Below are 19800 nucleotides of genomic sequence, written 5' to 3' on the forward strand. Positions count from 1 at the left end.
GGTTTTTAGCATGGAGAAATACACAGCAAGAGGTTTTTCTCCCTGTTTCATACTTATCACCTGATTCTTAACTGATAGACTCCGGCTTCATTTTGCTTTTGAGAGTAGGTTTCAATCACTCCATCCCAAATCTCCTTAGCAGTATTAGCCCATAGGAAATTTTTTGCAATATGAGGTAACATAGAATTACACAACCAGGACATTACCATGTAATTCTCCTGCACCTATCGGGAAGAGTGTATCAGGTTTCTTCTCCTCCCCAGTGAGATACCCTAATTTTCCACGGGCACCAATGGCCATCTTAGCTGATTGTGCCCACTCCAAATAATTTGTACCATCAAGTTTTACTATAGTAATGATCCCAGACTCAAAAATATCACTACTACCTCCAACACCCAGTCCCAGAGTACCGGTAGATTTCATCTCGGTATTCCAACTCTCCATCTTACTTCAAGCAGTTCAATAGTAAGAAAAAATAGATTGGAGACCTTCAAAAAAAATTTAATATCACACACACAGAAACCAACCCTTCCGGAAGAAGAAAACCCTAGCTGGAGGGAAATCTCTCTCCTCCCCACGCCTCCCAACAGAGAGAAAAGTGAATCGATCACTCCAGGAGGCCCAGAAAATTCCAGAAACCAAACCGCCCTCTTCAGAAAATCAAAAGAAAACTAACAATACCTGGGCGCCCAAGATCAGATCAAAAACAAAGAGTCCAACTTTCCTGGGACTCTTCCCCGTACTCCAGTTCTTCCTGATTTTGATGCCGAACAGTAGATCACCTTCCTGATGACTAGATCCCACCAAAAACTCCAAAAACTAGGCAATCTATAGTAGATCGATCAGCCCTTTACTACTTCATGCAGTCAACTGATCTAGGGCTGCATGAGAATGCTTCAAGACAACTATCCCCTTATAGGGCGGCAAAACATAAAACAGCATATATAACACTCAAAAACATAATAAAATTTGGACTCACATAACTACTGTGGTCCCCACCTCCTATCTAACAACTAACATAAAACATCTACTCAGAAAAATATCACAAAACTAATTAATCCTCAACACAATCACACCCAAAAAGGGAAAAGACCCACTCCCAAGCTGATTTAGCAACCGAACAAGTAACCATAAGGTGGTAACCAGTTTCGCCATCAACTTTACAGAGAGTACATCTATTAGGAAGTAAACTAGAGTTGGGTCTCTTCTTCTAAAGTAGGTCATTTGTGTTAATTTTTTCCAGAAAAGTTTCCCAGCAAAAACTACCAACCCGAGAAAGACAACCCAATGGGATCAAAAGGCTGAGTTAAAGTCTCAAAAAATGAGGTACAAGAGAAAACACCTAAAGAGGAGGGAACCCAAAATCTGGTGTCCTCCTTATTGGGATCCAAGAAAACATTTTCAAGGATAGCTAACAAAGACAAAAGGTGGTCCAAGTCTGCATCCCTAATTGCCCTTCTTAGACCTAGGTTCCACCCAAACCCTGAAGGAGAGTATGAGGGGCCTAAGAAGGAAGAAATGGGTTCATTTTTCAAATCAGAAAGAGCATACAAAGAGGGAAATTGGTCCATCAGAGGTGAGTCCCCGACCCAAAGTTGTTCCCAAAATTTTATTTTATTACCGGAGTTAAGACCATACCTGATACAAGGGGAAAAAACTAGAAGCAGATTGTGTATGGCTGACCAAGGAGAGGCGGCTGTAGTCCTTGCCAAGATTCCAGGTTCCCAACCATTGTTTTCCAACCCATGTATGCTAGCCACAACCTTTGTCCACAACTTGTCTCTTTCCAACGGAAATCTCCATAACCATTTCCCCAACAAAGCTCTGTTCCTCTTCCTAACATTCCCAATCCCTAGACCTCCTAGCTTTTTACCTCTAGTTACCACCTCTCAACTCACCCTATGGTCCCGCTTATCCTCTTCAAGCTCCCACAAGAAATCCCTCATAAGCTTTTCCAAAGTGTTAGAGACCTTTGTGGGGATCTTAAACACTGATAGGAAATACACAGGAAGATTAGCTAGGGTTGATCTAATCAAAGTGATTCCTCCCCCCTAAGGAAAGATAATTTTTCCTCCAAGAAGCCAGCCTTTTCCCAAATCTCTCCACTACCGGGTTCCAAAAGCTTACCTTCTTAGGGTTATCCCCTAGGGGAAGGCCTAGGTAAGCCATCGGCCATTCTGAGGTTGCACACCCTAACACACCTGCATTACTCTCTAAGCTCCCTCTCCTCCAAATTCACACTCGCCAAACTACTCTTATCCAAATTCACCTTGAGATTAGATACCCGCTCAAAGAGTTGTATTGCCAATTTTAGGTTCTGGATCCACTCAATGTCCCCACCTTCGCAGAAAAGGTGTGTCATTTGTGAACTGCAGATGAGTAAGAGGTATCTCTTCCCTTCCTACTCTCCATCCTTTTATTAAATTCCTTGAATCCGCTCTCTGAATCAATCTCCTAAGTACATCAGCAATCAGAGTGAAGAGGAAAGGGGATAATGGATCACCTTGTCTTATTCCTCTTGAGGTGGGGAAGAAATCCACCACAGTTCCATTCACCAAGATAGCTGTCTCTCCTGTGAGGACTTTGTGTTGCCTTTGCACTTTATTACTTGAGATTGGAGGTAGGGAGTGGGGAGCTGGTTTCTCAATTGTTTATTAGAAAAGCTAGATACTTAGCAGAAAGAAGGTACATCTCTTTTCACTGGAATAAGAGATTTTCTGACAATGTCTGATTCTTTGGCCAAAGTTTGGGTCAATAGGAAGTTGTACTGGGGAGCTGTACTACTAGAATAGAATGTTTCTTATTTGGTGTGTTGGGAAGCTGTAACATTACAGCTTTGGCGGTGTTCCTTTTCTTTTTATTCTTATACCTCTCTTTTCTTACTTGTTAATAATGTTCTTTGATCCTGATGTGGATCAATACAAAGATGTATATAATACATGGTTGTATGTGAAAGTATAACATGTTGACAAAATAAGGTCATAAGTCAATCTGATAATGTTAATTTTGTTACTTTTGGACCTTGCTTTAGGAAATGAACAGTAGATATCTTTATTCAAAAAAATCAAAGGCACAGGAAAACTAGAAATATCCTTTCGTATTTCTGAAGTGTTCAAACTGATTTATGATGTAAGATCAAACATGGCAGCCTGATAGTCCAAAATAAGTTATCTTTCTTGGCAGACAACCCCTTTTCAATTTGAAATTATGTGGTTGAGACATCCAGTCGTTTTTTGTAATGTTAGAACTTTGTGGGAACACTTGCATATTCATGAATAATCTTCATGAGCGGTGGTGAATTTTGTGGTTGAGAAACTCCTGTTGCAAGAGTTGATTTGATTTCATGAGTAGCAGCAGTGCCATGCTGGAGATGCATGGGATGGGAATTTATTAAAAAGTTTCATTTGGTTCCCAGTAGTAGTACCAAGGTGTTAGGAAGAGGGTGAGTCAACTGATGAAGAGATCAAGTTGGTGAAGCACAGTGTTGAAAAGCATTTCCATTGGAACAGATAGTTTAATGTGAGGTTCAAGTTGGAAAATCTCTTCAGTTATTCTACTTGGGCCATCATCAGTTTGCAAGTCTGTGTACCATCACATTTGGGAAGTATAGAAGAAGACAGAAAATAGGATGGTCTGGTTGCAGATTAGACAAATTAGAATTATCTTTTGTTGCTTGGGAAGCTATGAAGATGGTGGATACTGGTCTTAACAGGTGAAGGATAATGGTTCTGATGGTCAGAAAACTGAGCAATGTTTAGTGTCGTTGAAAGTTTACTTTATAGGATGCTTTGTGAATTCTGATTCAGATGAAGAGGAGGTGGTTAGATGGTCATCTTTAGAGTAAAATATACTTAGATCAGTGGAAGTTAGAAGACTGAATGCCTAATTGCTTCTCTTCACCTTTAAGAATGAGGAAGGAGTGTTTTAGACTGGGAATCATCACCTAAGACTTCTTCCAACCATATGGGCTCAACTACATGAATCCTGTTCTGCCATTCTGTCCTGTTCGGTATCATGTCTATTATTAAATTGTAGGCATTTAAATCATTTCTCACACTTCAACCCATGTTCTTTTTTGACCTGATCTTCTAGCTCCTTAAACTTGTAATAAACCACTTTTTCTTACTGTTGTAATGTCCTTTTCTGCTCGTGCCATTATGCCCAAACCATCTTAGTCTACATTCTTTCTTTTCATTACATATATTGGAGCTCTTCCTAGGTTCTTTCAAATAGGTTCTTTTCTGATTCTATCCTATTTCCACTCATCTATTTCAACACACATTTCTGCCACACTCATTTTTTCGACATGTTGTTTCTTGATCGCCCATTCAACATTATTCATCAAAAAAAAAAAACACTATGCTCCATTCAACATTATGGCCTTATAATCATTTCATGAAATTGGGGGAAGGTGGCAAGAAGCTCTTGAAGAAAGATGTGGTTACAAAGACAATGGCTTCCTCCTGCAAATGACTATTGTTGAGCAAAAGAAGAAGAAGAAGAAGAAGAGAGGAAGGAAGAAGAAGAAGAAGTAGAAGAGAAGAGGCTGCAGACTTAAGGCCTCAAAAGAACTACTTCATGCGAGTGAAGCATTTGTATTTATACTATACTGATCGTACAACACAAGAGGTCTACAGAATTACAAAGATACCCCTGCGGGCACTAAACCTATGTACAATACATACAATACATCTGTCAACACTCCCCCTCAAGTTGGGGCATAGATATCAATCATGCCCAACTTGTCACAGAGATCTTGGTGTCTGGAATGGTTTAGCCCTTTTGTAAAGATGTCTACTAGTTGATCTTCAGAGCTGATGTATGGAGTGCATATTTCGCTTGTGATGATTTTCTCTCTGATAAAGTGCTTGTCAACTTCAATGTGCTTTGTTTTATCATGTAGTATCGGATTAGCAGCGATACTTATAGCTGCCTTGTTGTCACAGAGTAGAGTCATGGGTTTGTCCACTGGAAAACCCAACTCTCCCAATAGATTCTTTATCCACATACCTTCGGCTACTCCGTGTGCCATTGCACAGTACTCAGCTTCAGCACTGGATCTAGCTACCACGGTTTGCTTCTTACTCCTCCAAGTAACAAGGTTCCCTCCTACAAAGGTGCAGTAACCACTAGTAGACCTTCTATCACTTTGAGATCCAGCCCAATCCGCATCTGTGTAAATTTCAACTCTCAAATGTCCATGTTTCTGGAATAATAAGCTAGCACCTGGGAACTTCTTAAGATACCGCAGTATTCTCTCCGCTGCTTCAAGATGAGTGGACCTAGGTGCATGCATGAACTGGCTGAGGACACCAACAACATATGCTATGTCTGGACGAGTCATAGAGAGGTACAACAATCTCCCTACAAGCCTCTGAAATTGCTTCACATCCTTAAGAGGTTCACCTTGGCTGTCACTTAACTTATGGTTGGGGTCAACGGGAGAGTCAGTTGGCTTAACCCCAATCTTTCCAGTGTTCTTAAGCAAGTCTAGGACATATTTCCTTTGGGAGATGAAGATACCCTTTTTTGATCGGGCAACCTTAATTCCAAGGAAGTATTTGGCAGGTCCTAGATCTTTCACTTCGAATTGAGTGGCAAGGAAGCCCTTCAAACTTTGAATTTCATCATTCCAGTCACCAGTAACAATTATGTCATCCGCATATACTATTAGGGCAGCCATTTTACCTTCTCCCCTTTTTACAAACAGTGTGTGATCTGACTGACATTGCTTGTATCCCCTCTGTTGAACTGCAATATGAAATCTGCTGAACCAAGCTCTTGGTGATTGCTTCATCCCATATAAAGATTTCTTTAACTTGCACACTTTTTGTTCATTTCCTTGAGCCAGAAAATTGGGGGGTTGAACCATATAAACTTTCTTCAAGGTCACTATTCAAGAAGGCATTCTTGATGTCGAGCTGATGTAGATCCCAATTCAGATTGGCAGCAAGAGAGAAAAGTACTCTAATAGAGTTCATTTTGGCAACAGGGGCAAAGGTTTCTGCATAATCAACTCCATATACTTGAGTAAAACCCTTTGCCACTAAACGAGCTTTATACCTCTCCACGGTTCCATCAGCCCCATGCTTAACAGTGAACACCCATTTACATCCAACTGGATCCTTTCCCTTAGGGAGATCAACAAGTTCCCACGTGCCATTCTTGTGAAGAGCATCAATTTCATTTCATGGCATTTGTCCATTCTGGTACTGAGAGAGCTTCTGCCACATTCTTGGGAATAGGGATACTGTCAATGGAGGTAAGGAAGGCACGAAATGAAGGTGAGATGTTCTCATAAGAAACAAAGTTGGAAATGGGGTGTTTAGTGGTGAACGACCTAACACCTTTCCTGTGGGCAATAGGAAGGTCAAGATCATTAGCAACAGGGAGGTCAGGACCATCATTGGGAGTCAAGTTACCTGAGTGAGTATGATCTTCCCTCGAGGAATTTGATGGCACTTGAGGTACAGCTTCTGGATTCTCCACATCTCTTGAACCTGGTTGGCCTTTACGACGACGAGAAAAAACATGGAAAGGTGGAGGATCAGAAGGAGAAGGGGGAGGAGAAGGATTAGGAAGAGGAGGAAGATGAACCAGTTTCTCCTCATGTCTACACTCCCCCTTAGGAGAAACAGGAAAGAAGGGCTCATCTTCAAAGAAGGTAACATCCATGGAGACAAAATCTCCGAGAAACAGGATCAAAGCAACGATACCCTTTCTGAGAGAATGAGTAGCCAAGAAATATGCACGGGATTGCACGAGATTCCAATTTCCCTCGGGTGGGAGATAGGTTTTGGACAAAGCACCGACAATCAAAAACACGAGGAGGGATAGAAAGAAGAGGGGCCTTAGGAAAGAGAAGCTGATGTGGGGCTTTGTACTCTAACCAACGAGAGGGCATTCGGTTAATGAGGTATGTAGAACAAAGGATAGCCTCAAGCCAAAATCGTTTGGGAACATTCATGTGGAGTAGTAGACCCCGTGCCACTTCAAGGAGGTGTCAGTTCTTCCGTTCAGTCACACCATTTTGTTGTGGTGTGCGGGCACAAGAGCTCCGATGAAGTGAGCCATGTGAAGCAAAGAACTCCGTGAGATCACTATGAAAAAACTCTTTTGCATTGTTTGACTGAAATATTTGAATCTCGGTCTGAAATTGGGTGAAGACCATCCGCTGAAAATCTTGGATAATTTTTGGTACTTCCTCACGGGTTCGCATTGGATATACCCAAGTGTATCTGGAATAATCGTCAATGAAGGTAATGAAGTACTTGTAGCCACTCTCAGAAGTTAAAGTAACAGGGCCCCACACATCAGAATGCACAATGTGAAAAGGAAACTCAGATTTACTATTTCTTTGAGGAAATTGAGTTCTACAATGCTTGCTTAACTGACACGTTTGACAAGAAAAATTAGAAATAGACACTGACTTACACAGTTCTGGGAAAACAACTTTCAAGGACTCAAAGGACAAATGACTCAGACGACAATGCCACAAATATATTTTACTCTTTCTAAACTGACTCATAGACTCTGTAACATGAAGGCCAACCGTATTCTCCAGCATGTAGAGTCCATCAACCATACGTCCCCTACCAATCGTCCTCCCCGAGGCCAGATCCTGAATCACACAATAGGAAGGGAAAAAAGTCATGGAACAGTTTAAGGAATTTGTAACACTACTAACTGAGAACAAATTCATAGGGAATTTTGGAACATGAAGAACATCAGAAAGAGTAAGGCCGAGGGGAAGAGAGAGAGTTCCTTGACCAGCTATGGAAGTGTATGATCCATCAGCTAGTCTCACTTTATCTCTTCCAGAAAGAGGGTGATAAGTTTGAAAGTAAGAGGACATACCAGTCATGTGTTTTGACGCTCCAGAATCAATGATCCATGGAGAGTCAAGGTTGTGAGAAGCAACATGGAAGGCTGTGGCAGAATTACCTGATGTGGATGCAAAAGAGGTGGTGGGAGGAGCATCCACCTAGCGAATTGCTCTACCATAAAGCTCCAAATGGTCACGGAAGGAGTTTACAATATCCTCCCTTGGGTCAGATCCAGAGTAGCTATGTTGGCCATGTGGTGTTTGAGTCACAGTAGAAGTGGAGGGCTGATTCTCCTGAGTAACCATGTTAGCCATGTGGTGTTTCTTGGTACCTTGTTGCCCGGACCTTCTAATTACATTTGAGCCTTGCTTCTTAAGTAGATCCTGAGCCCACTTTGGTTTCCCATGGAGATCCCAACAAGTATCTTTGGTGTGCCGGGGCTTCTGACAATTAGTGCACCACAATTTTTCCTTATCTTCTGGAGATCCCCTCTCTTGGAAGAATGTCCACCACTAGTAGAGGTACCCCCCTTTGCCGCCAACACAATTGCATCCCCTCTGGTGCTGTTCATCAAGCACAAACACTGCAGCTGCAGTACTAGTTTGTATGACCTACACTTTGTAGGAGTCCACAGAACAATATACGAACACTGCACTTGTAGTGTAACCAGGTCTGAATGACCTACAGTTTTACAACTTTCATGAAGCTCTCTCAGTAGGAACAGCAATACAAGTGGTGGTTCACCACACCTAATCGGCTGATATCCACTTTCCAGGGCAGCCGAACAGTCACTTAGGGTTTAGGGTTCATCAACAGTCCCTTAGAGAGCTGAATAGAGCAACACACAATCAGATGAGGGGGAAAAAAACAGCCGAATAGTCCTTACTCAGATTTTAGGACATTAACAGTCCATCGAAATAGTGCAAGAAGAGAACCATAAACAGAGAAACTTCAGTTCAGTACCTAGGTCATCCGAACTGTGAATAGGTAGTACACTCATGGACTCAATCTTCTCTGCAGGCCAAAACCCTTCTTCGTACATCTGGGATGGTTTTCTACAGTCTTCTTAGCCGAGCAACTCCAGTCACCAGCACCTGGGCTGGAGGATAAAGAAGAAAAAACTTGTAGCAGAACCCTTTTCTACGCTAGGAAGTTGAATAGTCAGCTTTCTTGTAGCAGAACCCTACTCGGCAGTGGAGACTAACTGCAGCACTTGAGAATGCTTCCTCTTCCTTGTCTTCGAGCATTAGGACTATAGCTTCTATGCAGCAGTAGAGAGAGACCTTAGCTAGTTGTTTTCCAGGCCTGGTCGGTTCTGCTCTGATACCATGTTGAGCAAAAGAAGAAGAAGAAGAAGAGAGGAAGGAAGAAGAAGAAGGAGAAGAGAAGAGGCTGCAGACTTAAGGCCTCAAAAGAACTACTTCATGCGAGTGAAGCATTTGTATTTATACTATACTGGCTGTACAACACAAGAGGTCTACAAAATTACAAAAATACCCCTGCAGGCACTAAACCTGTGTACAGTACATACCATACATCTGTCAACAACTATATCAAACTAAACTTTGATGGGAGTAGGAATGGCAACGGGGTGGTGTGGGGCTGGGTTTTGCCTGCCATGTCCCCAACCCCGAACTCAACTGTCCTGCCCCAAACCCCGGTGGGGAATGGGGATCCGCAAATTTTCCCTGCCCCACCCTGGTCATTCATACTTGTATGCTAACAAATTTATTTTTTTATTTTTTTGAAACCTACCTAGAACTATTTTATATTATGTAATATAATATAGTCAGGGTGGGATGGACAAATACCATCCCCACCCCGTCCCTGATCCCTAGAGTTTCAGGTTTCCCTGAACCCCGACCAGTGGTAAAAAACCTGCCCCGGCTGGGACGGGGCCCCACAGGTATGGGTCAAATTGCCATCTCTAGATGGGAGTAGTTGAGGCAACCCAGGACCTTCTAGAATAGGGGGAGTTTTCAGAAATGAAGAGGGTAATATAACAACTTTGCACTCTGGTCCAATTGGTGTAGGGGATTCTTTAAGGGCTGGAATCCTTGCTGTAATCCAACAGGTGCAAATAGCAAAAGATTTGAACATTGAAAGGCTTGGCTAACCAACAGCATGTCCATTCATTAGCCAAACAAGGGATTGATTGGGGACAATTATATTGGGCACAATTGCAATTTTTTTATTTTCTTTTGAGAGGTGGCAGCTCACTCTTCTCTTTGAGATGATTGTATGATTGCATATATTCATTTCCTCATTCTAATAAAATTTATTACAGTTACCTATCAAAAAAATGTGTTTCTACAGTAGAGTGGGGTTGCTAAGAAGAAAAATCGCCACATTCTGTAAGTTTCTAGAGTGTTATGTTAACCTCACATGTCCCTATTCATTTTTCGGGAGATGTGCATACTACTACTTATTTCATTAATCCAGTACCTTATTGAGTTTTAGGTTTTAAAACTTCATTCAGCCTTCTATATCCTTGTGGTGAGCGATTTTTATTCCTCTTAAGAGTGTTTGGATGCACTTGTTATGTTCATGATCATGGTCCCCACGAGTCAAAATTTGATCCCAAGTCAATTAAGTGTGTATTCTTTGGTTATGCTACTGCTCAAAAGGGCTACTATTGTTTTGATCTTGTTATTTGAGAATATTGCTTTTGAATGTCGTTTTCTTTGAAGTTGTTCTCTATTTCTTTGAGGATTCTACCAAGGGTGAGGGTAGAGACCTGTTTGACTTGTCTATTGGTGTTCATTTCCCTTCACCTATTCCTACTGATGTTGTTGCCAACCCTACTGTTCCTTAACAATGTTAAAGGAATTTGCTAGTGTATCAAAGGCACAGGAAGATTGTTCCAATTGTAACCACTAAGCATTTTCCACTTCCAGTTGCTCATGAGATGGTAGGTTCTAAAACCCTTCCAAGCCCAGGCCTTTTTCTAACCTTGACATTCCCACAGCACTAAGGAATGGTAAGTGACATTCTTTCACTACTCATTGCATTTCCAAATATTTGTCTTATGGCCTTTTATCATCTTCCTACAAATCACTAATAACAAAAGCTTGTATGCCTCATAGCAGTCCCAAGAGGTAATGACACCAATGAATTTCTTACTCATTTTTGGTAGACAGTGAACTATCTATTGCTTTTCTACCTCTATTCTTTATCCTTTGATCACCCAAAGCTCCTCCTTCGCCCCACAAGGCTCATGGCCAGATCTTAAATTAGTAGGACCCCCATCCCATCCTACATGTAATGCTAGTAATTCAGCCCTGGTTGAATCTCCTTGGCCTGCAGTCCAATACATAATAATGGCACATCATTACCATTTGCAAAGACACCACCAATGCCTCACTTAGGATTTCCCAAGCTGCAACAGTAAGTTTATCTGTATTTGGTTTAGGTTTGATGGGGACAGTAAGATACATTATTCTCCTTGCTGAGGTACAGACTGCAACGGTTTGCCTGTTATGGGCCTGAGCGTAGGATCGCGTCACGGGTCGCTCCACCGCAGGAACCTCAGATCTTTCCTTGCCCTTGGCCTTGCGTACAGGCCCTATTTTGACTATCTCAAGGGTGATTTGTCCAAGAGATCACCAAACTCTCCTTTACTCTCTTTCTTGACTGAATATTCGATATCTTCATTCAATAATGGCGTCTCCTTAAATAGGAGATTACAAGAGGAGGGTTCCTTGTTGGATTCGGCTAGGTTAGTCCTAAACGGACTCAAACTCCTACTTCTAATTAGACTACTTACTTTTAATGGTACTACAATTCCTTCTAAGAATAGGGGACAAGATAAGGGAGAATGGGATAGGGGATAAGGCGCGTTCTCTTGACGTGTCCAGATAAGGGTGGGCTCACCCTATGAGCTGTCGTGTGGTCCCCGCTCTGCTGCTGCTGCCGAGTGCGTGCGCGTGACTCATGGTTTCGCCGCCGCGCGACGCGTGCGTGCGGTGCGTGCACGCGGCTCATGGTGCCGTTGCCGTGCGGTGCCGGTCGTGTGCGCGCTGCTGCCTCAACTGCTTCCGTGTGGTGTGGATGCTCATAACATCACTCCCCTCCTGGACTACAAGCTTGTCCTCAAGCTCGAGGTCTGGATAGGCGTTGTGGAGATCGGTCCAGGGGATCCAGGTGGCCTCTGCTGGAGGTAGTCCCTCCCATTCCACTAGAACCTCGAAGGTGCCTTGATGGATGCGGGACCGGATGAGGGCACGGGGCTGGAGGATAGGTCTGCCGTCTTGCAAAGGGGGTAAGGGAGGCACATGGTCGGGAGGAGTGCCAACATAAAGCTTTAAGAGGGACACATGGAAGATGTTGTGGATCCTGCTGTGCACCGGGAGCTCGAGTTGATAAGCTACCTTCCCTATCTTCCTTAGAATCTTGAAGGGCCCGTAGAATTTGGGGGCCAACTTAGGGGGCCCCCGGCGCTTGAGAGACAGCTGCTTGTATGGTCGGAGTTTCAGCCAAACGTACTGCCCCGGTTCAAAGGTGACTTCGCGGTGCCGTTGATCATAGGCGTGTTTCATACGTGCCTGCGCCTGCTGTAAGCGCAAGGAGACTTCGGCCAGGAGGGCATCGCGAGCTTGGAGGCTGCGGTCCACTTCTTCCAACTGCATTGAGCTCGGCTCATAGGACAGAAGGCGTGGAGGATCTCGACTGTACACAACTCTGAAGGGAGTCATTCCAAGGGAGGAGTGATAGGATGTATTGTAGCAGTATTCAGCCCATGGGAGGTACTCCACCCAGCGCCGTGGATGGTCACCCACGAAGCAGCGAAGGTACATCTCAATTGTTCGATTCACCACCTCTGTTTGGTTGTCTGACTGTGGATGGTAGGCTGAGGAGAAGGCGAGGGCCGTGCCCTGTAATCTAAAGAGTTCCTTCCAGAATGTGCTTGTGAAGATCGGGTCCCAGTCACTGACGATGGACTCAGGGAGTCCATGTAAGCGAAAAATGTGGGTGAAGAAGGTATGGGCGACCGAGACTGTGGTATAAGGATGGGATAAAGGGAGGAAGTGAGCATATTTGGAGAACTGGTCCACTACCACGAACAGGACTGACTTCCCCCCGACTTTGGGCAGCCCTTCGATGAAATCCATGGCAATATCGGCCCAGATCTGTGTTGGGAGGGAGAGGGGTTGGAGCAGGCCTGCGGGGTGCAGATTTTCCCATTTTTGCTGTTGGCAAACTGCGCAGTTCTGGATAAAGTCTCGTACCGAGGCCCTCATAGCTTGCCAGTGGAAGTCAGCGTGAATACGATGCAGCGCTTTTTGAATGCCCTCGTGTGTCGAGTGGTGTATGCTGGCGATGATGGAGGGGATTAGGGGGCAATCGGCGGGTAGGTAGATCTTCTTTTTGTAGAGCACCAACCCATCATGGAGAGACCAGTTCGGGTTAGCAGACCCCGACTGTATTTGTTGGACCAGGTTGTTCCATTCTGATGACTGTGGCAGTGTGTTCCGAATGTCTTCTAGCAGGGTGGCCCGTGGTTGGGAGATCGCATGGAGGAGCATACTATCTTCTTCTCGTCGGGATAGGGCATCTGCTACATGGTTCAGGGATCCTGCCTTGTAGTCCACCCGGAAATCGAAACCCAGAAGCTTGCTGACCCAATGTTGCTGTGGGGAGGTCGTCAGTCTTTGTTCCAGCAAGTATTTGAGGCTGTAGTGGTCTGTTTTGACGACGAAGGGTCTACCCCACAAGTATGGCCTCCAGTGTTGTACTGCCTTGGCTAGGCCAATGAGCTCGCGTTCATAGGCGAGTAATTTGAAATGGCGGTCAGCTAGCTTGCGGCTAAAGAAGGCTATCGGGTGCCCTTGCTGCTGAAGGATGGCTCCTATGCTTGTGCCGGAAGCATCACACTCGACTGTGAACTCAAGATCAAAGTTCGGTAGCTGGAGGACTGGTGTGGAAGAGAGGGCTTCCCTTAGGCTTACGAAGGCTGCATCGGCTGTGCTATCCCAATGGAAGGCATTTTTCTTGAGCAGGTTGGTAAGCGGGGCTGCTAACAGGCCGTAATTCTGTACGAACTTTCGGTAGTACCCTGTTAGCCCTAGGAACCCACGGAGGGCCTTGGCGGACTGTGGTCGGGGCCAGTCCTTGATGGCCTGGATTTTGGAGCTGTCCACAGTTACACCTTGCCCGCTGATTACATGTCCAAGGTAAAGGACTTGGTGTTCCCCAAAGGAACACTTGGATCTTTTAAGGAAGAGTCGGTGCTGCTTTAGGATCTCGAGCACGACCCGCAGGTGCTGAATGTGTTCCACCCACGTCTTGCTATAGACCAAGATGTCATCGAAGAAGACCAGTGCATATTTACGGAGGTGGGAGTGGAAGACTTCATTCATCAAGGCCTGGAATGTGGAAGGGGCGTTGCAGAGGCCGAATGGCATAACTAGGAACTCGAAATGGCCATGATGCGTCCTGAAGGTTGTCTTTTCTATATCTGCGGAAGACATCCTGACCTGGAAATAGCCTGACCTGAGGTCTAATTTGGAGAAGAATTGCGCGCCATGGAGTTCGTCCAATAATTCGTCTACGATGGGGATCGGGAATTTATCTTTGACGGTTCGGCTATTGAGTTCCCTATAGTCCACACAAAATCTCCAAGTCCCATCCTGTTTGGGTACCAACAGAACTGGGGAGGAAAAAGGGGAGTGGCTGGGCCGAATGATCCCCTGTTGTAGCATATCTGCGCATTGCTTCTCTAACTCATCTTTCTGTCGGTGGGGGTAGCGATAGGGCTGAACCACGACCGGGTCTGACCCTACTATTAGAGAGATCCGGTGGTCACAGGCTCTAGGAGGTGGGAGGCCCTTGGGTTCTTGGAAAACGGCTGAGTAATCGGTGAGAAGCCTCTCCACATCAGTTGTGCGCGAATTCTCCCCCTGGAGTGCATGTAGTTGTGTCTTGGTCCTTGTCCGGGTTCCCTGCCAAGTAACCGGTTTGCCATCTAAGTGGAAGGTCATGGTCAGGGCAGCGAAGTCCCACAAGATTGGGCCTAGCGTGATCAGCCATTTGATGCCTAGGACGATGTCAAATTCGTCCAAGGATAGTACAAATAAATCTGCTCGGAAGGATTCTTTTCCAACCTAAATTCTGGTGTTCTTGCAGATACCGGGGCTGTGAACTCTTTCCCCGTTCGCCACGGCTACCTGTAGTTGTGGCTTGACTTCCATGGGCAACTCCAACTTGCGGGCCGCCTGATTGCTGATGAAATTGTGGGTGCTTCCGGAGTCTACCAGAATGCGCACGGGTTTCCCCGTCACTAGTGCCCTTAGTTGCATTGTCTGGGAGGCTCTGATCCCTGTGATTGCGTGGAGTGAGATCTCAGGTTCAGTTGGTGATGGCTTTTCCTCATCCTCTTCAGTCTCGTCTACTAGAAGGCAGAATAGTTTCTTGCATCTATGCCCTACGGAGTATAGATCATCGCAATTGAAGCACTGCCCCTTCGCGCATCGTTCTGCCATCTTGGCTCGGGACAGACGCCGGATGGGGGGTGACACCCTGCTGCTCCCTGTCTGTGATACTGATTTGGAGGGGTTATCGGTGTGGGTCCTCTGCTCCCTGTTGGGCGCAGGGGTAGACACTCCCGCTGGCCTTGACGGTGCCCAAGTCGTGGCTGGCCGTCCAATGCTGAAGGGTCTGTGAGTAAGCTGCATCTTCCGTTCAAAGGTGCGGGCGAGGTTCATTGCCGTAACCAGATTTGGGGGGTGCTGCATCTCTACGTCTACCCTTAAGGGTTCTATCAGCCCTGCTGTGAACATGTCCACTTGCCGATTTGGCCTAACCGTGGCCGCTCTGGCAAGCAAGGTTTGGAACTGGCGTTGATATTCAGCCACGGTTCCCGTTTGCTTGAAATTGATTAGCTCGCCCAGCGGGTTGCTCGTCATCGGGGGTCCAAACCTGAGGAGGCAATAGGACCTGAACTGCTCCCAACTGAGCCCGGGTTCTTCTTGCTCCACGCGATAGAACCAGAGTTGTGCCTCTTCCGTAAGGTGGAAAGCTGCCAGGCGCTGTCATCCGTGCACTGTTTGCGGAAGAACTGCTCGCAGCGGTACAACCAACCTAATGGGTCTCCAGTGCCATCGTAAGATGGAAATTCAAGCCGGCTGTACTTGGGGACAACTGCAGTCGTCGGTGCGGTGGCTTGATGTTCATTGGTTGATTCTGTCCCGTCCGTGCGGCGACTGCTGGTAGAGGCTAATCCCTCAAAATTCTTTTCTTTGTTGAAGAGGAACGCTTCTAGCAGGCGTCGCAGCTCCCGAACGTCATCTTTGACCTCTCAGACCTCCATACTGGTCTCTGCGAGCCTATGCTCCAGTTCATGGACTCTGAAAGACAGCGGCTCCTATTCCCCCATGACGGTAGGCTCTGATACCAAGATGTTATGGGCCCGAGCGTAGGATCGCGTCATGGGTCGCTCCACCGCAAGAACCTCAGATCTTTCCTTGCCCTTGGCCTTGCGTACAGGCCCTATTTTGACTATCTCGAGGGTGATTTGTCCAAGAGATCACCGAACTCTCCTTTACTCTCTTTCTTGACTGAATATTCGATATCTTCATTCAATAATGGCGTCTCCTTAAATAGGAGATTACAAGAGGAGGGTTCCTTGTTGGATTCGGCTAGGTTAGTCCTAAACGGACTCAAACTCCTACTTCTAATTAGACTACTTACTTTTAATGGTACTACAATTCCTTCTAAGAATAGGGGACAAGATAAGGGAGAATGGGATAGGGGATAAGGCGCGTTCTCTTGACGTGTCCAGATAAGGGTGGGCCCACCCTATGAGCTGTCGTGTGGGCCCCTCTCTGCTGCTGCTGCCGGGTGCGTGCGCGCGGCTCATGGTGCCACTGCCGTGCAGTGCCGGTTGTGTGCCCGCTGCTGCCTCAACTGCTGCCGTGTGGTGCGGGTGCTCATAACATTGCCATACTCTCAATCATGTAAAGATTTAACCCAACGAGCACTTTAACCAAGATATATATATATATAGTCAGCAAAGAAAATCATTTATTGATTTAAATCTGAAATTAAGATACAATAGTTTCCATAGCAAAGTAGTTTACAATACTGCCCAAAATGAGGATGGTCTATTAGCTCCCTGCTTACTTTAACCAAGATATTTTCTACCAATGCTTTTTTGTTATGAGTTTCATCCTTAAAAATCCTTGTATTTTTCTCCTCCCAAATGGACCATGGTACAGTACTGCAGCCCTTGCACATCTCCACATAACGTTTCATCTATTTATCATGGTCTAAAAGAGTCTTAAAATAGACTTCTCATGTCCCCAGGGGGATCCCATCTTCAACTAAATACAGAAAAGACTCCTAGGTACTAGAAGACAAAGTGGATGAATGGAAATTAGTTTCACCATTTGCTCTAAATAAAGAGCACATATAGAGAGATAACTCCAATGAAATCTTCTCCTTAATAGAAATAAGCCATACACCGATAAATCCTTGAGGGGGGAGTTAGTATAGGACTAATTAAGGAACCAAGGGAAATTGGAAAAGTTATAGGTTTGGATGAAGTACAAGTGGAATAGTTCAGTTGGGAAAGCAAAATTGGGTCATATTAGGATGAGAATTCAGGGTTTGCATAGGACTGGGTGGGTATAACAAGTATGAAATTAGAGGTTTTCTAATATCTGAAGTTTCAGGAAAAAAGTAAATAGAAATTAGGAAACTAGGGTTAGATGTGATATCTGGTCAAAAGGTTCAAATGGATTGTGTGCATCAATATGAAACTAAGGGGATGGCTGTGTTATCAGGTTTATCTAGGGTTTCTAGATTGGATGATTATGCTGACCTAGGTTCTTGTCTCAAGTAGAAATTAAGTGTAGACTTGAACCTTGGATAATACCTATTATTTGGGTGCTGAATCAATCCAGGAGTTTTTCTTCAGTAAGCTTAAATCAGTAGTAAACAGAACCAAGAATGATAACTAAAGGAAGAACAATTTAGAAACAACATGCATTTATCAAAAAAAAAAAAAAAAAATTCAGAAACAACATGTAATTAGTTTAGTTCTCTAGGAATCACTCGAGGGTTTTGATGTGTCACATCACCAGCTTGGAAGGAAAGAGAATTTGTTGCACATCCTTAACAAAAAATTAGAACAGAAGGGATATCCATAATTTTTCAAGGCACCAGGCCTACTATTGTGTTAAATGTCAATAACCAGTTATATCCTTAACAACTAGATTGAGAAACCAGATACCACAACCATTCTGTTGGTTCAGTGTTTCACATGTTAAAGAAAATATGGGGATAAATTACATGTTTTCAAGGGTTAAATTATATTCCTGATTCTGATTGAATTGGATCAAGGTGGATGAAGTGGAAATATTCTTTTGAAGTGCAGCCAATTCATACCAATTAGAAGATAAAAGGACCATTTATCAATGTTGATCCTTCGCACAAAGTGGCCTCTCTCAGACTTGAACCCATGTTCTCACACTTGTCAGGTCAAAATTTTACCATTCCATCAAGAAATGACCATTACCTATCAGAATAAAATTAAGACAACCACAAGACCAGTAATGTTGTAATAGAATGGCAGGTAATTAAAGAAAAGCACGTCCCTGTAATATAGAAGAGACAAGGAAAGAAGAGCATGGTTAACAAGGATAGTATTTGAGTGCATTCTCAAAACCCCAAGGGAAACCCCAATAGGTGAGAGGTTGAGGGTACTGTTACAACCATAGAAGCAATGACTATGCCCATAACAAGCAAGTCGAAAGCTCTGAGTGAGTAAGAGCAAGGCCCAAATGGACATGGTTTTTGTCATCAGGAGAGACTTGGGGACTCAATATGACAGTATCTCCTGATAGAGTGGAGTGGGTGCAATGAAATTCATTGACTCCACCCTTAGTAGTTGGGGTGCAATTTGGTTATGTTCACTTTTATTATGGCATCCTTGAGCATTAGATATTGGTTTCTTGTTTTTGAGGTCAGAGCTTAGCATCGTCAGAGTTCTCATAAACTGAAAAATTTCTCCAAATAACCATTTCATGATCTTATTATGGTCTTCTTTAAATGATTAGAGATTACAACCATGGTAATTAATTTCAGAAGTTCAGTTATTTAGGTAATAAATAAGCAACTGATCACACTCTTCCTGTTTAATGTTTACCATGAGGAAATCAAAAGGTCAAAAAGGTTTGACTGCCACACCTGAATATTTTAAATCTTATTTAAGAGCTCTTAAATCTTGACATTTTTGAAATCCCAACTGATGAATCTGGAGCTTTATCTCATGCCAATGCTCATGGTTTTAGGTTGAGGTGGAAAGAATGAGGGGCCGGGCCCATGATAAATTGATGAACAAGCTAGCAGCTGCTAGGCACAAAGCCGAAGAGAAGCGAGCAGCAGCAGAAGCCAAAAGAAACAGACAAGCTGCAAAGACTGAACAACAAGCAGAATACATCAGAAGAACTGGACGTATCCCTTCTTCATTTTCCTGCTGCAGTTGGTGCTGTTGAAATATGAATAATTTCCCATCAAAGCAGCCTTTGCCATTTCACTAACACATTTCATATGATATTCTGTTCCGTATTTCTTATTTTAACATGCATATGTTAAGATGAGCTTCATGGTTCAAGTTAGTGTTCTATAATTGATTCTGCTCCTTGTTTTAAAGGTATTAAGGTTTATTCTGGAGAAACAGAATTTCCAAAATTGACTTTTGGGGGAGCTATGATTGCAAACAATGGCTTTGTTCAGAAGTGTCTTCCAATTTGCTGGAGATCGACTGTGAAGACTTTCCACTGGATCTGCAAGCTACTTTCCATCCAAAGAACTGTTTTTCAGTGGAGAAGCCCAAGTGAAGACTGGGTTATGAATTATGATAATGTCTCGGTCAGAGAGGTCTGAGCAAGTTTGATATTTAGAATGGTGCTTCACGACAATGGAAGATTCAGGGGAACCCTGTCCAACCAACAATATGAGCATCTACTCCATG

General features: G+C 44.1%; 1 protein-coding gene across 4 annotated transcripts in view; it reads left to right on the forward strand.

The window, feature by feature from the left end:
• Positions 1-19517, forward strand: part of LOC104592772 (Remorin family protein) — a 38041-nt gene extending 18524 nt beyond the window's left edge. For all 4 annotated transcript variants that reach the window (XM_010252256.3, XM_010252264.3, XM_010252271.3 and 1 more), the window contains exon 6: positions 19118-19517. In XM_010252256.3, the coding sequence (XP_010250558.1) occupies positions 19118-19321 (204 nt within the window). In that variant the 3' untranslated portion in view covers positions 19322-19517. The remainder of the gene's footprint in view (positions 1-19117) is intronic.
• Positions 19518-19800: the final 283 nt, after the last annotated feature.

Source organism: Nelumbo nucifera, chromosome 3 (genome assembly GCF_055504915.1).
Source record: "Nelumbo nucifera cultivar China Antique chromosome 3, China Antique-T2T, whole genome shotgun sequence".
Taxonomy (NCBI): Eukaryota; Viridiplantae; Streptophyta; class Magnoliopsida; order Proteales; family Nelumbonaceae; genus Nelumbo; species Nelumbo nucifera.